This window comes from Thamnophis elegans, chromosome 10 (assembly GCF_009769535.1).
Source record: "Thamnophis elegans isolate rThaEle1 chromosome 10, rThaEle1.pri, whole genome shotgun sequence".
In the NCBI taxonomy this organism is placed as follows: Eukaryota; Metazoa; Chordata; class Lepidosauria; order Squamata; family Colubridae; genus Thamnophis; species Thamnophis elegans.
In genome coordinates this window covers 11,715,435-11,735,676 of record NC_045550.1, presented here as the reverse complement: position 1 = coordinate 11,735,676, position 20,242 = coordinate 11,715,435, and the positions used below count along the sequence as shown (strand labels likewise).

The 20,242-nt window shown below is 35.7% G+C and overlaps 1 protein-coding gene across 2 annotated transcripts in view; it reads right to left on the bottom strand.

Moving 5' to 3' along the window:
- Positions 1-11,076, bottom strand: part of FAM204A (family with sequence similarity 204 member A) — a 33,063-nt gene extending 21,987 nt beyond the window's left edge. Inside the window, exons 1-6 of one of the 2 annotated variants that reach the window (XM_032225387.1) lie at positions 10,998-11,068; positions 8,765-8,830; positions 6,869-7,110; positions 5,673-5,766; positions 4,144-4,177; positions 3,627-3,726 (exon numbers count right to left, since the gene is read on the bottom strand). In XM_032225387.1, the coding sequence (XP_032081278.1) occupies positions 3,627-3,726; positions 4,144-4,177; positions 5,673-5,766; positions 6,869-7,108 (468 nt within the window). In that variant the 5' untranslated portion in view covers positions 7,109-7,110; positions 8,765-8,830; positions 10,998-11,068. Of the gene's footprint in view, positions 1-3,626; positions 3,727-4,143; positions 4,178-5,672; positions 5,767-6,868; positions 7,111-8,764; positions 8,831-10,997 lie in introns of both variants that reach the window. The other variant, XM_032225386.1, reaches the window with a different exon arrangement.
- Positions 11,077-20,242: the final 9,166 nt, after the last annotated feature.

Here is a 20,242-nt window from a genome sequence, read left to right as displayed (position 1 = left end):
AACTCTGAACGATTGCTAAACAAACATAAATGCAAATCAAGTAGTGCCTTAACAAAATGTCAGATTTTTATCCCTAAAACTCTAGTTTAGCTTTACTGAATTTGTAATATAGATGAATAACAGGCAAAAAAGAATAGAACACTGAATATAAGTTTATTAGAAGAATAATTATGTTTTCCAATTAAATTTAAGTAACCAATATAAGCCTTACCATATTAAGTGGTACCTGAGTAATCTTGTCTTTCTTTTTTGTTAACCATTCTTTTCTTTTACTTGGGTCTTTCTTAAACCATGAGTTTAAAAGTGGGGATTTTTCTTTTTTCTTACTGATCCATTAAATGAGTCTCGTTTCAATTGATGTGTGAAAATGAAAGCTTTAAATGAATATGTACATTTTATACTGACATCTATCACTGACCATGGAACACCAGAAGATTGTACTCTCATTCTTAGTCCAAAACAAAAGCACAAGATCAACCTGGTCAAGGACCTTATTTCCCCCATTCTTGCTTTACTTTGGCCACACCAGCACATGAATACACAGCTAAAAGCTGTTTGATTATTTTCATCTAATTTCCATGTATTTTGGTGTGCTGAAAACAAATAAAATATTGAAAAAATTCCTAGACGTCATGATTTGCCACAACATGCAAAATTGTCTTCAAAGTTATCATTTTTTAAAATTTTTTGGTGTTTTTTTATATATAGCAATAGCAATAGCAATAGCAGTTAGACTTATATACCGCTTCATAGGGCTTTCAGCCCTCTCTAAGCGGTTTACAGAGTCAGCATATTGCCCCCAACAACAATCCGGGTCCTCATTTTACCCACCTCGGAAGGATGGAAGGCTGAGTCAACCCTGAGCCGGTGAGATTTGAACAGCCGAACTGCAGAACTGCAGTCAGCTGAAGTAGCCTGCAGTGCTGCATTTTAACCAAATTTAAAGTCCAAATTACTATTAATTAATTCACATAAGTGCATTTAAGATATAAAATGGCAAAAAAAACCTTAAAGGGTTTGTCCGAGTTATGTAAAAAAAATATAGCAATGTAAATCTGATGGTCAGCAATATATACATAAGCTAAGCAAGTTTTAAGTCTGTGCTTCTAATGGTTGAAGGGGTTAATCTTTCCTGAAGAATCCAGTGGAAGGGAGACACAGGGCAGATAGCAGCATCTCGGTCAGTGCAGGAGGCGTGGCCAGCACTGTGACGTCTCGTGTACAGACACAGAGCTGCTCTCTCCTGCATGCCACACTTGTGCACAAATCATCTTCAGGTTCTTGGTTCTGGGCTGTTCACACTTTTTCATCGCAATTCATGTTAGCTCGTCATTCTTCAACTGTTATGTTATGGCTCCGCGAAAGTGTATTAATTCGCCAGACAGTTTCTGTTTCATCTGTGGTGAATATACAGTGTTGAAGCAACAGCAGAATATTACAGACTTTGTGAAAAAAAAATATTTCGCATACTTTGGACTAAAAATTGGAGATCAAGATAAAGTTTGGAACGCCTCATAAAGTGTGCAAACGGTGTGTTGAGGACCTCCAAAACTGGTTCAAGGGTAAGAAAAAATCTTTCCGTTATGGGATTCCTATGGTATGGCGAGAGCAAAAGAACCATAGTGATGACTGTTACTTTTGTTCATGTGATGTAAAAGGGTTTAATTCCAAATGGAAGCATTCCATTTCATACCCCAATCTTCACTCAACAATTTGTCCCATCCCCCCATGGCACAGATATACCAGTACCCAAGCCCCTTGCTACCTTGGAAGAGATACCTAGCTCCGATGAAGGTGAAGTCATACCTGAACCAGATGACGAATCAAGTTCTGACTTTGACGATGATACAAGACCAAAATTGTTTTCTCAGGAGGAGATGAATGATTTGGTAAGACACTTGAATCTTTCCAAAGATGCAGCTGAGTTACTCGGATCAAGGCTGAAAAGCAGGAATTTATTGTTGCCAGGAGTGTCATCTTCATGGTTCAGACATCATGAAAAGGAATTCGTCTCTTACTTCACCCAGGAGGACAAGTTGGTTTATTGCATCGATGTCGAAGGTCTGATAGGTCAATTTAAAATCCAATATGATTCAGAGCAATGGCGTCTTTTTATAGATTCTTCAAAAAGAAGTCTCAAAGCAGTTTTACTCCACAACGGTTTTTATGCTTCCATACCTGTATGTCATTCCGTACACTTGAAGGAAACCTACGAGAACTTGGAATTGGTTCTTTGCAAATTTAAATATGAAGACCATGGTTGGCAAGTATGTAGGGACTTGAAGGTCTTGTGCATGCTGCTCGGGCAACAAGCTGAGTATACCAAATACCCTTGTTTTCTGTATCTATGGGACAGTTGAGACCGACAAAATCACTGGACCAAGAAGAGTTGGCAGCTGAGGGTGCTAACAGTCAGTGAAAAAAATGTCATCCGAGAAACTTTGGTACCTTCTCATAAAGTTCTTCTACCACCTCTCCACATAAAATTGGGATTGATGAAGTAATTCATAAAATCACTTCCAAGAGATGGAGAATGCTTCAAATACTTGGTCACCAAGTTTCCATGCCTGTCGGAGGCAAAATTGAATTGAAGGAAGGTGTGTTTGTCGGACCAGACATTAGAAGGCTTATAGTTGTTCAAGAGTTTGTCAATACCATGACAGATCCTCAAAAAGAAGGGTGGATTGCATTTAAAGAAGTCATACAGAAATTTGTAGGCAATAACAAAGATCCTCACTACAAAAAAGATCGTTGGAAGAATGCTGAAATCATTTCAAGCTTTAGGTTGCCTGATGAGTTTGAAAATGCATTTCCTCCAGTCCCACATTGACTACTTTCCTGAAAATTTGGGAGCTGTAAGTGAGGAACAAGGTGAACAATTCCATCAAGACATTAAAGAGATGGAAAGGAGATACCAGGGAAAATGGATCATTACAATGATGGCAGACTACTGCTGGATGCTTCAGAGAGACATTCCAGATGCTACTAATAAGCATAAATGCACCAAGAGGAGCCTCACAAGGAAGAAGAATCGAGTTTAGTGTGTGTACGTGAGCTCATTTCAGTTCAAAAAAGGATTTTCATGAAAATATTGTAATAAAACTTTAATTTTATAAGTCTATTTCCATTTATTTTGAGGTATTGCCTTATTTAGCAGAGTTACCTAAATTGTTAGGAAACGTGATATCCTATGACAGAATGGAGGTCATTTTCGGATTCAGCACACCAAAAAACATAAAGATTATATGGAATAACCAAAACAACTCTCGAAAAATTTGTTTTTGCAGACCTGTGAATTGATGGCTGCTGGGTTACATGGATTCTGTGTGTCTCTGTGTAGGAATACATATGTATAACATTCGACCTTACCTCATTTATACATTGGTACTTTTTATATAGTTTGCTGTTAATTTTAATATTTTAATTCTTAATACCTATTGTTTTACTATATATTAAACCTTCTAATTTTTAATTCTGATATTGTAAGTTGCTCAGGATCTCTTGATAGTGAGATGGGCAACATATAAATTTAATAAATAATAAATATATTTGACTGCAGTGCAGTGAAATGAATTGCAAATGAAATGTAAGCTTAAAATCATTTTTTTTAAAAATCTAGCAATTACCTTTTGAGTAGTTTCTTTGCTTTCCAGTGGTTTAAACCTATCATTGATTCCAAAATATTGAGTGAGCTCTTTGAAGTGCTTTTCTTTTATAGACTCTTGGCTACAAAGAAAGGAAAAAAGAACAAAGGGATGGGCAAGATCCTATCACAAGAAAATAGTCACATATATAAATATATAATATATTAATACAAAATATTAAAACTAATAATTTTATGTTTGGCTTATGTATGTATTTTACAGAAACTGTATATTTTTCTATTTTGTGACTGTAACATAATTCAATTTTATTTACATTTGTACATTTGATATAGAATATACCTATTTTATGAAAATAAAACTGTCCATATCTATTCTTTAGCAGACAGGCAGAATTACTACTTTTTCAAGTAAAATTTCTTGAAAGGATCACTTCTGTACAAAAATCCATTACTGAATCACTCACAGAGAGTAAGAAGGAGCTGAACATTTCAAATATGTACAAATAAATTTTAAATAATCATGTCATAGTTTGAAATACCTTTCAGTTATTTCTTCACTGCTTTTCATTTTACCTAAAAAAAATAAAACTCTACAATTTAGTATGAAAAATTTCTCATAAACTAATACAAATGTTTTAGGACTTAATTCTGATGCACTAATAAACATGATGAAATTAGTGATGTTTGAGATATAATTAACAGTGAAAAACCAAATTTTAAAATTTAATCCCAGCTTAGACAGTTTACTTCCACAGTACTAAACACAAATATGTACTGATACCTATGTTTAGAGGGAATTAAAGCTTATATGCTCTGAAGAATAGTATGTTATGCTGTATGTGGATATTAAGCTAGTGGTGGAAGGACCACCTTTAGCTATTATAGAAATCTGAGAAATTTCTCAGATGGCTGAAGTTTTCAAGACAGTGAGTGATACAACCAGAAGTAGGTTTTGTTTCATTTTGAAGGTTGGGATTGGATGGCAGAATCAGTTTCATTATACATTGCCTTTGCACCTACTGCCAAATAATGTGTAGAAAAGTTATTTCTGGTGCTTTAGTTAATCGAGCCTCCTCATAAGATTTACTTGGCCAAATAAATTTAAATAAAAGATAGTCAAAAGAATACTTCATAACTGGGGAAAGGTGTGTGTGAATGAGGTAAACCCTTTAAAGGCAAAGGTACTATCAGGGAACTGGTCATTAACCGCTGAAGATATATATTTTCAGTCATAATCACTTATTACAACTTTCCTACGTAAGCACTGTATAGATATTACCAAAGATAGTATTATTACAAAACAGAATAATTACAGAGACAAATCAGCCTGATAAATTTCTAGTACAAAGTTTCAGACTAATTTGCATACAATATAAACATATGATTACCCAAACTGCACAGTCCACTGTAGCCCAGAACACTGAGCTCAAGTGATCTACCAATCTCAGCCTCTAGAATAACTAGATTACTAGATTGACAGCACTGCATATAAATAAATCAAATATTAAATCGAAAATAACGGAGAAAGTCATTTTTAAAATTCTATATGGTCTAACTATTAAAACACAGAAAAGAATGTCTAAGATGTAATTAACGTGAAATTTAGAAAATTGCAGTGTAGACACTGACATTTGTTCTCTTTCAGCATACTTCCACAATATAACATATTACAAGATATCCATCTGTAATACAACATGCAAAAATTATTACATAAATGAACAAAAATGTATAAATCTATTAAATGCATGTGAATATTTTCTGTGATAAATGACTTCTCTTGCCTTATCAAAAAGAGTTTAGAAAAAGTTCTCACAAATTCCATCATGCTTTGTTCTACTGCAAGTAGGCTGTGGTTTAGAAAAAATGCCAAAGCCCAAGAACCTGGAATTAGGTAAATATTTATATGAACAAAAATACAGGAAATATAAATGTACAGTAAATCTACTAGATAACAACCAAATAACATAAAATCAATAAGGTGATTATAACATTACCTAATCCTAACACAAAATTATTTGGGAATTTTATTGTAGTGTTCTATATATTTTAACAACTAGAAACAAACCACCTTTTTGAGAACGTTTTCTCTTTCGTCTCCTATCTCTTTGACATTTTTCTTGATTTTTCATGTCAAGGTTTTTCTTTTTCAGATTTTGAAATTTCTGTTGAAAGAGAAAATTGATTTCTTTTTACTTTTGTTTAATTATAGTAAATTGGGTAGCATAAAACAATAAATTATTTTAATTGCTCCACAACACCAAAAAAGTATAACACATAACACAACAGTCAATGAAGATGATAACAATATACACTGAACATGTGCAATTCAACTCTCATATATTCAAAGATTATCTTAATATTACTAAATGATATTTTTCACTTTCTTTTGTAGGATCATTCTTTACATTGACTTGAAACACTAAATAAAAGCTAAGATCTGAAAAGTTTAATATAAGCAAACATGGCCAATGGGATTCAATTTTCTCCTTTAAAAAGCATAACATCACTGAGCATTATTATGATTGTGCAACAATTCAGAACACATGGGAATGTGAATGCAGTAGTTGTCTATAATAATTAGGACAGCCACATCTGTTTTTAGAGTTATGAACCCTACTGAACATACCATAAAACTTGCCACTTTTGAACTTTTTCTATGTGTAATTAGTGTCTTTCACACTATCCTAAGAAGCTGAGTTTCGGAAGTTAAGGTAGTTCTAAAATAGCTACATCTTTTTCAAATTCATGTGGAAGCCAAAATAAAAAGGAATATTTTAATGAATAGGAGAAATGTTACTCTGATGATATCTGAAGCATTTCTTTAAAATCATTCTTAAAATATGCAAGCCCTAATAAACAATTATGAAATATATTTAATAAAGATAGTAAGTAATCATTCATGAGCAAGTTAAGAATTCCATAACATAACTACAGAGATACACACACAAGGACAAAAGACAAAATCAATTTTGAAAACCCTAAAAAAGATTTTGAAAAAATATTCCAGTATATAAGCATGCCTACATGTTTGGTGAAAGGATATTCATCACAACTTCTTCCTATCTTACTTTAAGACAGAAGTTTGTCAAACAATGTTATTAAACTATTTCTTCTCTATAATTGAAAAGTTTTAAAAGATTGTATTTCACCCAAAACAGAATTAATTTACTCTTGCCAGAAGGATTACATCCCTAGATATCACAACAGGAATAACTAACCTAATATTTCAGTTTCAATTAAATGCAGAGTTGTAAACAAACCTACATTCCACATATCTAAGGAAACTCCAGGAAGGCATGCCAGACATTCCTGTTCTTCTGTAGAAGGAAGTTGGTTTTCAGCCATATTTTTTCCCTCATGATCACAAGTCTGTTTGTCCAGGAATTTCTTTTCTTCTTGTTTTTCATTTAAGATACTCTCAGTAAGAGACACTGTTTCTTCGTCATCTGAACTTATGGCAACATCAGCTTCATTCACACCAGGAGGTAGCAGACCACTCCACATCTCTACAAATGAAAAGATCAAATACTCGCTACTATCATAAAGGCATCTTCAGCAAAATTATTAAAAATATCTTTAGGGCATCTTTACCAGTGTAAAATGAGAGCAAGAAAATTTGATCCATTATAGTTTTTTATTCATTATTGGAAAATAGGTTTTTGTTAGTTATTGGAAATTGAATATGAAAATAAATTAGCCGTATAAGGACTGAGAAAATACAGAATTACAAAAATAACAGTGCTTCATTTAAATAGCTGAAAAAGACATTAATGTCCACTAATGGTTCCTACAATTTATTTTTAGAATACACTATATTGCCAAAAGAATTCGCTCACCCATCCACATAATCAGAAGCAGTTGTGAGCGAATACTTTTGGCAATATAATGTATGTATGTGCTCAAGTAATTTAAGTGATAATAGTATATAAGTATTTGTTTGTACTATTGTTTTAGCAAATATTTTGAATATTATACATTTTTTTAAAAAGAGGAGGTACAAGAAAGTGCACACTCAGATGCATTTGAAATCACTGAATAAATGTAAACCACATTCGCTATGATTATTTAACAAGATTACACACAGTGCAATACAAAATTTATCCAAGCTCAACCTTGTGAATAAACTGTTACTCTATAATAGAAAGAAAAAAGATAAAAAATACAATAAAAATATGAAATATAAATAAGAAAAAAGCAACATGGCTTATATATTTAAAATTAGAAGTAACTGAAAAGGTAAATTAATTGAATGCTAACTATTTGCTGATATTTTCAAAAGTCTTTAGCAGTTCCTTGGAAGAAGATAACTAATTTCCAGTTCAATAGCACTACCTCTAAAAAAGCTATCTCCTACTTCCTAAAGGAGAAAATTTTCAAGTTATGAAGAACAAAATTTTATTTTCATCTTCATAACTTGAAAAATTTCTCCTTTAAGAACAAAATTTTATTTTGATCTTCAAATGTACTGTAAAGCATTTGGTATAATACAGAAATGTTTTTATACATAAATAGGTTTTAAGGTGGGCTATGGTCTTTACATTTATAAAAGTTGGCAATTGCATCTTTTCCCTAGATGGATTTATAATTGACCAATTTTCAAACAAAAGATATTCTGTAATTGTTATGAATGTCATTCTTCAATTTATGTGTACATAAATGTATATATGTGGTACAAAAATATGGAAGATGACAAAAAATTCAGAAAGGAAAATATCATCATAATACCTTATATTGTTCTATGAACATAGAAAGCTATTTTAAGACTGAATTTCTTTCAGTTATAATTCTGAATGGTATGGCACTCTTCCTGAAAAATATCTGGGGATATTCTTCTGCAAAGTTCTAATTCTTTGGGCAGATACAGAATATGGCCGGGTAGGCCTATATCGAGCTTCAGCAGATGTTCCAGTTGTAGCCATGTCTTGATTAAGAGACCACTGATAGTAGCCATGCCTTATCACCACCAAGCTAGACTATCTCAAAGGGCTCAATATAGCAAAACCTTTGAAAACTACTCAAAAACATTTGGTGCAAAATACTGGTAGATGATGGCCTACCAGTATCATGTTATACCAATACTGTAGAAATTGCATTGGTTGCTGGTAGTTTATGAGGTTAATGTGTTGGTTCAGACCATTAAAGCTCAATTTGGTTTGGTACCTGGGTTCCATCAGGACCATCTTCTCCAGAAAAAACCATGCTATCCATTGTATTCATCTCAGTTATCTGATGAAATTGAAGGGAATATTTTTCAGTTATGGAAGTCACTTTGTAAAATGGCTTTTTTTCAGACTACACTGGTAGAGATTTTAATCCAAATTGTAAAATAACAATTCATTCTACATGGCGTTGAATATTTAAGGTTACTTATGCTGATGGTGCTTACAGATGAGGTATTATATTGTTTTTACAATTTTTATTTTATTTTATGAATTATCAGTTTTATTTTATTGCCCTATTTTTTTATTGTGGACCATTATGAACTGTTAAAATTGGTGCTATGTAAATACAACAAATAAACAAATACCATGCCCCACTCTCTAAAATTTTGTGTATTTTCTTTTGAATTACTTATCCATTCCTTATTTTTTCGGCAATGTTTTTCTGTTTGCTTATTTCTACATTTTGGTTTTCTTATTAGTCTTTCAAAAACAGATGTGTTTTATTTTAAAAAACTCAAATTCTGGTAATTTTTAATAAAATAAGATTAGGGTGCAGTCTAGATAGATAGATTAGAGATCTCTAGGTAAGAGGCTTGATAATCACCTGTCAGAGATGTTTTAGTGGATCCTGCACTGAGGAGGTAGTACTAGATGAGCTCCAAAATCCTTTCCTATTCTGTTCCATAATATGAAACACATTTTACTCTTGATGTCTACTACTTCTGAATGGAATTTTTAATTGTTAGCATTGCTCACATGTGTAGCATTACTAAGAATAAACTTAAACCCAACTGGTTTCTACTAAACATGATAAATGTATATCAAATTATTGCTGAACCTTGATAGCCCCTAACTTTGAGTATACTTACAACAGTGAAACAATACAAAACTATCACCTTTGTCATTTTATGTTTTCTTATTCACCACTTATTTATATTATTGTCAAGAGTTTCTGATAGGTACACAACTTGAATATACACTTATTGATGCTTCATTGAAAAAAAATCAACTTTACCAGTTTAGAATTTCAAGATGTTTTTAAATCCTATAAAGGATAACTACAGATTACAATAGATTACAAAACCACATTATCCTATGAGGATTTCAGCAGCAAAGCACGCCTGAATATAAAGATGCCTATCCTGCTTCACACAAGAACATTATCTTTTTTGCCTCAAATCTCATTATAAGGGCAAACCGAGATATAAATCCAGCATTATTACACCTAGGTATCAAGCAGGTGCAGGATCCTGTTTCTCGTATGGAATAAGTACAGCTAAAACTCCTTTTCCTCCATCAACCAATCACTCTGCAACATTAATTTCATGGGATTACACCTTAATGTTTTCAAAGCAGAAAAGTGTTTACCACCATTCCTTTTTTATTCCCAAACCACTCTGTCATTCATTGCAACAGGTGTTGGTCCAAAATTATAAAATAGTCATGGTCAAGTGAACATTTCTTCCATTACACACTTTGTTTATAAGTTATTTCTACTACTGACCAATCTTACACTATGATTGATACACAGAAAGAGAGTTTCGTATATTGCAGCAAACCTTATGGTGTTCAATGGTTTAGCGCCTGGATTGCACCTCCTTCTAGATTTAACCTATGCAGTTTATGGTTATCCCACTCTTTTAAATCCCTCACTAACCTATCTACGCAAAATGTTCTGCAATCAGTATGAAATGCTAAGGAGACCCGAGGCTGTGGGAGATGATGTCTATCTGGTTCTATCAAGTTTCCTTTTACACAACAGCAGCGCAACCATCGCCTCAGCTAAACGCAATTACCCCCCCCTCCCCAAATTACCGTTGGCGGCTTTTGCTCGACCCCCCCCCCCACTGGTGGCCTTTGAACGGCCCCCAACACATTCACCAATCAATAAAAGCAAAGGAAAACCAGGGGGGAAAGAAAAAGGGAGGACAAAGCTCGAGGATTCTCGTCACAAAGCACGCTTCAGACTTGGAAAAGGAACGCCATCAGCCTCTTAAGGCGCTGCCTTCAGAACAAGTCGCCGTCGGCCGGGGGTCATCTTTTCCGTATTGCGCACCCGCGTCTTGCCACCACACGGCTTGGATCCAAAACCTGTGCAAAGCCGCCGCTTGCCTTAACCAAACCGCCCAGGCAACTTACTCTCCTGGTTCCCTAAAACCATAGAGTTGTCGTGCGCCCCCCCCCCGCCCCGCAAAAAAAAAAAAATCACTGAAATTCCCAGTCTGACTTACCGCCGTATCTTGTTTACATTGCCGCCATCTTGGAAGGTCTCCCACAGGCGGCCTTGACGGCACGAGCTCCGCCTCTCCCCCGACTCGCATTGGCCAGCCTTTAGGCGCGGGCGTCTCCATAGCAACCGGGCCTTCTTCGTTTTTTCTCGGCCCGAAAAGGCTCCTGTGGAAGATTTCCGAGTTTTTCTCGCAGGCGTTTCGCGGAAGCAAAAAGTAGAAGGGGGAAATTTAGAGAAGCTTAAGAAGGTTGAAACCTTTTCTTGGCTGAACTGTTTTGAAAATGGTCTCGGTATCACTTCTGACACACGCACACTCACTCACATACCGTACATTACCTTAAAATAGCATTCAGAGAGTACCCACGAATTTAAGGCTTTGCCCTAGCTAAAGAAATTCTGAATTTCTTTTAATTATGTGCCATCAAATCGTTTTGGCCTCCTGGAGGTAACTTTAGATTTTCTTCATGACCAATGATTGTCCATAACCTGGTCTTTCAGGTCTTCCAACATGGCACCCATTGCCATTCTATCTGGGTCTATCCACTATCTTCTTCTGTTTCCTTATACCAGTGTTTCTCAACCTTGGCAACTTGGCAACTTGAAGATGTCCGGACTTCAACTCCCAGAATTCCCCAGCCAGCATTCGCTGGCTGGGGAATTCTGGGAGTTGAAGTCCGGACATCTTCCAAGTTGTTAAGGTTGAGAAACACTGCCTTATACCAGTGTTTTTCAACCTTTTTGTGCAAAGGCACACTTTTTTCATGAAAAAAAATCACGAGGCACACCACCATTAGAAAATGTTAAAAAATTTTAACTCTGTGTCTATATTGACTATATATAAAGTGTTTTTCCCACGGCACACCTTACACTATGTCACGGCACACTAGTGTGCCGCGGCACAGTGGTTGAAAAACACTGCCTTATACGCTTCCAAGTATTAGAGCCTTTCCAAAGAGCTGCGTCTTTGCATAATGTGTCCAAAGTGGAGTAATTTGAGCTTGGTCGTTTGTGTCTTGAGTGAGAATTCTGCGTTGATTTGTTTGATGAGCCATTGGTTTGTTTTCTTGGATGTCCAAGGCATTGTCAGAAGTCGTCTTCAACACCAAACTTGAAAGATGTCAGTACTGTTCCTAGCCTGCTTCTTCAAACCTTCAACTTTCACTTTTGTGGAGTATCACATGGAATACCAAAGCTTGCATGATTCTGATCTTTATAGAGAGACACATCACGGCATTTTTTTAAAAAAAAAATTATGCCATGGCAGCCCTACCTAGCAATCACTAAATAAGGCATCTATGGAATCTATTCCCCTGTATTAAACCTAACCTTGAAAATGTTTAAGTTTGTGTAATGAAGAGAGCTGTGTCAGGCACTTAAAAGATAATACTTTCACAAATGTAAGGGGGAATAGATAGGCATGTAGTAGAAAAACTTTCTGAGAGAAAAATGGCTATTTATTGATTTCTTTTGATTTAATAATCATTAGCTAATACAAAAACAAGCAGACAGCAAGTTATTTCTGCCAAGAGCTAACTCCCAAGGGAGAAACTTTGTACTTAGCCGAGGTGGCGCAGTGGTTAGAGTGCAGTACTGCAGGCCACTTCAGCTGACTGCTAACTGCAGTGCAAATCTCACTGGCTCAGGGTTGACTCAGCCTTCCATCCTTCCGAGGTGGGTAAAATGAGGACCCAGGCTGTAGGGGCAATATGCTGACTCTGTAAACCGCTTAGAGAGGGCTGAAAGCCCTATGAAGCGGTATATAAGTCTAACTGCTATTGCTATTGCTACTTACAGGCTGATTTCTAAAAATAATAATACTATAAGAATTAAATCTGTATTGGTCTGGGTTTTTTCTTTGTAAATTAGCTTGAACTAGTGGTTAAGGCACCAGGCTAGAAAGCAGGAGAGGGTGAGTTCTAGTGCTGCCTTAGGCATGAAAGCTCGCTGGGTCAGAGGTGGATTTGCTCCTGATTTGGCCCACATCGGGCGACCCGGCAGTGGCAGCAGTAGGAGGCTCCACCCACCCGTCAGAAGCTTCTGTGCATGCGTGAATTGGTAGTTAAAAAAAATGGAAACCCATCGCTGTGCTGGGTGACTTTGGACCAGTCAGTCTCAGTTCATAACATCAGACAACAAGTTAGTCAGTAAAATCTTAATGCAACCAACGAATCAACAATTAGTTGATCAAAAAAAAAATAGTCGACCCTAATCTTACAGAAAAAAATGTTAGGAAGAAAGAAAAGTTTGGGGCTTTCTCTACTCCTAACCTAGTAGAATAGTTTTCATTTCCTTGTTTTCCAATTAGAAAGTTCCCTTAGCTGTCAGAATAAAGCAATAGCAAGAGTGTATCTATATAAATTATTTAAAATATATAAAAACAAGATAAAGGCATCTAGTTGCCAGGAAATGGATAGTTGTTTGTTTATCTTTCTGTTTAGGTACCAATATAATACAATTGACTTAAGGGGAAAGAAGCTTCAAGATCCTGGACTTTAAGATTTTTAGATCTAATTTGGATGGCACTACCTCAGATAGACTTAGTCCACAACTTGGGGTTCTCTTCGACTTATGACTCAAAGATCAGGTGGCAATAGTGGCTAGGAGACAACTTCTGCATCAGGAGTCCCTGCATTCAGTCATCAAGCCCTGGTCATTCCATATTTGGACTACTGCAATGCACTCTTCATGAGACTACCCTTGAGAATTTGGAAGCTTCAGCTGGTGCATAGTGCAGCAGCATCAGCAGTCTTTGAGGCCCCGATAGTGGTCCATGTTACACCTCTGTTCCGAGAACTGCACTGGTTTGCTTCTGGTGCAATACAAGGTGTTAATATTTCCTTTAAAAGCCCTGTGTGTGTCCAGGTTACCTGACGAATCATCCTATGGGGCAGGTCCACCCCATTTGTGCCAACAAAGGAAGCATGATGCAGATGCTGTCAGTCAAGGAATTTTGGCAGCAGGATCCAGAAGAAGAGACTTAGCCTTTTGGAACCTATTTCCCTCTGAAGTGAGGTTGGCTCACACCTTCCTAACTTTCTGTAGGCGCCCGAAGTTGGTTTGAGCCCAATGGGGAAATTTTACACTGAAGGTGGTTAATCGACTAAAAGCAGTTCCCACATTCCCCACCCCATATATTCTCCTTCCTTTGCCCATCTTCAATTGTAACTTTTATTTTATTGAAATTTTCATGTGATTTTGTATATTTATTCATACATTTATGTTTTCATTTTAATATTTCAATCTGCCCAGACTTGCCTTGTAGTGAAATGGGCATCAAACAAATTTAATAATAATAATAATAATAATAATAATAATAATAATAATAATGAACTTGAGGAAATTCAGACAAATTGCAAAACCAAAAAAACAATATCACAAGCGGAAATAACTGATATTCAAGACACAACTAAAGACATTATAGTAGAACTCCCAGAAGAAGCTCTCGGGGAGGAAATAACACCACCACCACTAGAACCAGTTATCACTGAACCAACTGATGAACTAACTCAAAAACAAAAAGAATTGAAGGATAAGATCATGGAGCATTTTCTGCTTAATGAGGAAAGGCAAAGTTTACCATCACTAAAAACTGTGCCTAAGAAAACTTTGGCCCCTATCATGAAAATGGTTAATGCAGTGTTTTCAACAATTGAATCAGGATCCATCTTGGAAACGAACCAGTTAATGTACAGCGCAGCTGTAATAGTCACTAATGAACTAGGCATTAAAATCAAAGTACCTAGTCACAAAAAAGAAAAAGCATCAAAGCCAAAGTGGAAAATCCGATTAGAACAAAAAGTCAAAAAATTAAGGGCAGATGCTAGTAACTTAAAGAACATGCATGAGCAACGGCTTAAAAACAACAAAACCATAGATCGGCTAATCAGAAGATATAGATTGGATACAAGAAACATCAATGAAGCTGTAGAGATTGTAAAACAGCAGATAACAGCAACAGCTAGAAAAATTGAAAGATATGAGGCACTAATCATCCAAAATAAACAAAATCAGCAATTTCAATCAGACCAACGGTGTTTTTATTAAAGTCTTAATGTGAATGGTGACACCAAAAGTGAAAAACCAGAAAAGCAGGCCACAGTTGAATTCTGGAAAGAATTGTGGGAAAATGCAAAGGACTACAATAAGAAAGCAAAGTGGATACATGACTTTGAGAAAAGCATTGGCAACAAACAAATGCAAGTATTAGAAATAACAACTAAGATGGTCAAAAATCGAGTAAAAAAGGTAAAGAATTGGACATCACCTGGAAAGGACCAATTACATGGTTTCTGGCTCAAATATCTGACCAGTTTACATGCAATATTGGCCAGGCAACTGAATGAAATTTTACAAAAGGGCCAAATTGATGAATGGTTGACAACTGGAAAAACATACTTGATTCAGAAAGATGCAACTAAAGGAACAACACCTGAAAACTACAGACCAATAACATGCTTGCCAACAACCTTCAAATTACTCACAGGCATTATTGCAGATAACATGATGGATTATTTGGAAACAAACAACATCTTGCCAGTAGAGCAAAAAGGCAACAAAAGAAGGAGCAGGGGCACAAAAGATCAGCTCCTAATTGATAAAATGATATTAGAAAATTGTAAGAAAAGAAAAACGAACTTGAATATGGTCTGGATTGATTACAAAAAGGCATTTGACTCACTGCCACATAGTTGGATCATAAAATGCTTAGAAAAAACTGGCATTAGCAAAAATATTACATCCTTTACTGGAAAGGCGATGAAACAATGGAGAACTGAGTTGGCAGTAGGGAATGAGATCTATGGAATGGTTAATATCAAGCAAGGAATTTTCCAGTGTGATTCACTTTCACCTCTTCTCTTCGTCATCACAATGATCCCACTATCAGTAATCTTAAAAAAAATGAAATTAGGCTACCAAACAGCCAAAGAAGCTGAAAAAATTTCGCATTTACTATATATGGATGATTTGAAACTCTATGGAAAGTCAGAAATAGAAATCCAATCATTGACAAATACAGTCCGAGTATTCAGCACCGATATTTCAATGCAGTTTGGCATGGAAAAATGTGCCACTGTATCCATAAAAAGGGGCAAAATCACTTCATGTGAGGGAATTGAAATGCCCAATCGCCAACTAATTAAATGCAATGAAAATGAAGCCTACAAATACTTAGGCATTCTGCAGTTAGATAACATCAAGCATGGAGAAATAAAAACTATTGTCAGGCGAGAGTACACCAACAGAGTTAGGAAAATTTTGAAATCTAAATGGCATGGTGGAAATACAGTCAAGGCCATAAATACCTGGGCAATACCAGTTATAAGATACACAGCTGGTATAGTTAACTGGACACAAGGTGATTTGGACATTTTGGACCGAAAAATCAGGAAACTAATGACAATGCACTACAGTTTACATCCACATGGTGATACTGATAGACTCTACCTGCCCCGAAAATCAGGTGGCAGAGGATTATTACAAGTGAAGCAAACAGTTGAAGAAGAAAAACATGCACTGGCTGATTATTTAAAAGAAAGTCAAGAAGATCTATTAATTGAAGTAAAGAACAAAAAACTACTGAAGGCCCAACAGACGAAACAAGAATACAGAAAAGATGTGATAAAATCAAGAATGGAGAGTTGGCAGAACAAAGCACTGCATGGCCAATTTCTGGAAAAAATAAAATATAAAGTGGACAGTGAAAACTTGGTTATGGTTAACAACAGGTACATTAAAGAAAGAAACAGAGTCACTAATCCTGGCTGCGCAAGAACAAGCTATCCGCACAAATGCCATTAAGGCCAAAATCGAAAAATCCTCTGATGATGCCAAATGCAGACTTTGCAAAGAAGCTGATGAAACTGTTGATCACATACTCAGCTGCTATAAAAAAAATCGCGCAGACTGATTATAAATTGCGGCACAATTCAGTAGCACAAATGATCCATTGGAATTTGTGCAAAAATTATAATATTAAAACAGCAACAAACTGGTGGGAACATCAGCCTGAAAAAGTCACCGAAAATCAGATGGTCAAGATCTTGTGGGATTTCCCTGTACAAACGGACAAAATACTGGCGCGTAATACACCAGACATCACACTGGTTGAGAAAAATAAGGTCACAATCATAGACATCGCAATACCAGGTGATAGCAGGGTCGCCGAGAAGGAACATGAAAAAATTGCAAAATACCAGGACTTAAAAGTTGAAATTCAACTGTTATGGCACAAACCAGCAGTGGTAATTCCAGTGGTAATTGGCACACTGGGTGTTATTCCAAAAGCACTGGAATTACATTTAAAACAGTTAAAAATTGACAAAATCACCATCAGTCAAATGCAAAAAGCCGCACTGCTTGGATCTGCACGCATATTACGAAAATACGTTACGAAGTCCTAGGACCCTGGGTGGGGCCCGACTACCAATGCCAAATCCAGCGAAACAACTGGCCGCTGTGATACAATTGTATAATAATAATAATAAGCCACTTCCTGCCCCCCCCCTTCCTGATCCTGCCTTCCTACCACCAAACAGGAAGGTAGACCACTTTCCTGCCGTGGCTTGGCCTGGATAGCTATCTGGTGCAGTTCCTATGGTTATTGGATTATTGTCTTTGGATCAATAGTGGCTTAGCCACCAAGAACCAACCCAGGCACCTACCATTTCTAATGATGAGAAGAACTCAATAAAATTCCACATCAGGACGGTCATCACCTGGGTCAACAAGGACTGCATCAGATGCTATGGCTCCTGGAAATTGGACATAACCAATTTTGTTGTATTTAAGTACAATGACAATAAAGATGATATTTATACTTATCTGACAAAAAAGGGGCTACAGGGCTCAGTTGTTACTACCAGGGAACTAGGACATGCAACTGCAAAGCGACTGGAACCAAAGCTCACAACTTGGACAACTGAAGAAAATCGAGAAATCATCAAATATTACTACCAGGCAGAACCAACAGCCAGGGGATTTCAAAAAAGCCTGATGCAACTGTGGAAGGAAAAACACCTGTAAAGTAACATAACAGAACAAAGATTAATCTGAACTACTTGAAAGAAGAAAAACTAAAGAACAAAAAGCTGAAAAATAGTTTACACAAAAAATACAACCTGGAGCAAAAAACAATAACGGAAATCATGGAAGAACGAAAACAACAGCAAAGAAAATTGAAAGATATGAAGAACGAATAAAACAATATCGTGAAAATGTCCAGTTCAGAAGAAACCAACACCTCTTCTACCAATCCCTTGATGAAAATTGAGTCCAAACTAATGTTCACCCATGTAAAGAAAAAAAAAACTTTGAACTTTTGGAAAAATACTGTGGGAAAACCCAGTGGAACACAACAAAACTGTCTCCTGGATCAAAGATATTCAACAACAAACAACATGAAACAAAATGGAAAATATTATAATAAAAACTGACATGGTTGCAAAGCAAGCAAAGAAGGTCAAAAACTGCAGTGCATCTGGCTTGGACGAACTGCATGGATATTGGCTAAAACCATTGCATGGCCACTCAGTTTGATCAAATGCTTCAAAATGCAACAAGCGAAGAATGGTTAACAGCTGGTCAAACATACTTGATAATGAAAGATCCAAAAAAGAACCAAGCAGCTATCGCCCAATTACTGATCTTCCAACCACATTCAAACTTTCTACAAGAATACTGGCAAATTCAGTATTCAGTCATCTGATGGAAAACAGTTTGTATCTAATAGAACAAACAGACAGAACGTCATTTGGAACACAAAGAAAAAGAAGTAGAAAAAAATCACAAAATATCGCAACCTGGCCATCAAAACTACATTGCTATGGATGAAACATGGTACAGTGATACTCATTGTCATCGGGGCACTTGGTACCATGTCCAAGAATTTTATAAGATACATCAACAAATTGCAGCTTCCTGCAATAACATCAGTAGAACTGCAAAAAAACCTGTGCTGCTTGGAACATCGTATATTTTAAGAAGGTACTTGGTTGATACCTGGGACGCTGGCAGCAACCTGTATCAACCATTAGTTTCAGTCAATGGCATTTGTGATGCAATTTTGAATGTTCAGTTGGTTGAGTTTCATGTTTAATGAAAAAAGATGGCCATATTTATTAATACATATTGGGAAATGACTTGCATCTCAATAGGTAATATTTTTTCTCTCCTTTATTTCAAAACATGTTAAATCATGAACTATGATTTACAAGTTACAGTCTTTGGAATAATATATCATGCAAAACCCAAACCAAACTAACTATATTGTGGCTTAACATAATGAGTCAAATTACAGAATTGTTTTTCAAAGGAATAATCAAATAAGGAATTATTGATAAAACTATGAAAACCTTGTGTCCCTTGTTATAGAAAGGTACAGGTGTGTTAACTTTTTGTGGATAATGTCATTATATTGAGGAGTAAGAGGAACACGACAGTTGCTAAGCTGCTTCTATTTATTATAAACAATATATGCTGACTTTTGTATATTAATCAGAGGATTTGTATACAAGTTGAATATAAATGTCTTCCTGACTATGAACTCAACACTTTAATCAATCAATCCATAAGAATATGTCAAACTGATATTAGTAATCAGCATGGTTCAATCTGAATTGTCCTTCTGTCTTAAAACCCAAATACTCCCTGTGGATTTGATTGGTTATGAGCATCTCTGTTAAGACTATGGGATTGGGCTGCACACATCCAACAGACTACTAGAGAAAAATAATATTTTAAAAATACCCTTTACCACAATGCAGATTTTGTAGCCGGAAATGTAAATTTAGTCAGTTAGCTTTTATTCTGACAAGGAGCCAGGAGTCCATGGAAATGGTTCTTTTCATTGTTCAGAATAATTATCCGTTGAGTCTTCTTATCCTTACCTTGAAATCTATACCTTCCATTGGTTAAACACTTAAATGTGTATTTTGATATTCTGTTATTAGTCCAGTAATCCCAGAATTATTAATATCCAGATAAAGTCATTTGAGTTGAATATGTCTCTTATGCAACAAGTAATGTTTCATTGATGGAAGATGACTTTTATGCCAGTAAAGATTGTTTTCAAGGAGTGCAGTGCTTTGAATTGCTGGCATCAGATAAGTAGGAATAACTCTGTTCCTATCTAGGAGCATAATTCAAGGGTTGGATTATATGACAAATGGATTAATTGACATAACTGGAATAATTGGTAGTTCTGGATAAAATGTGTAAATTTATATTTCCAATTTATGATTTTCCTTT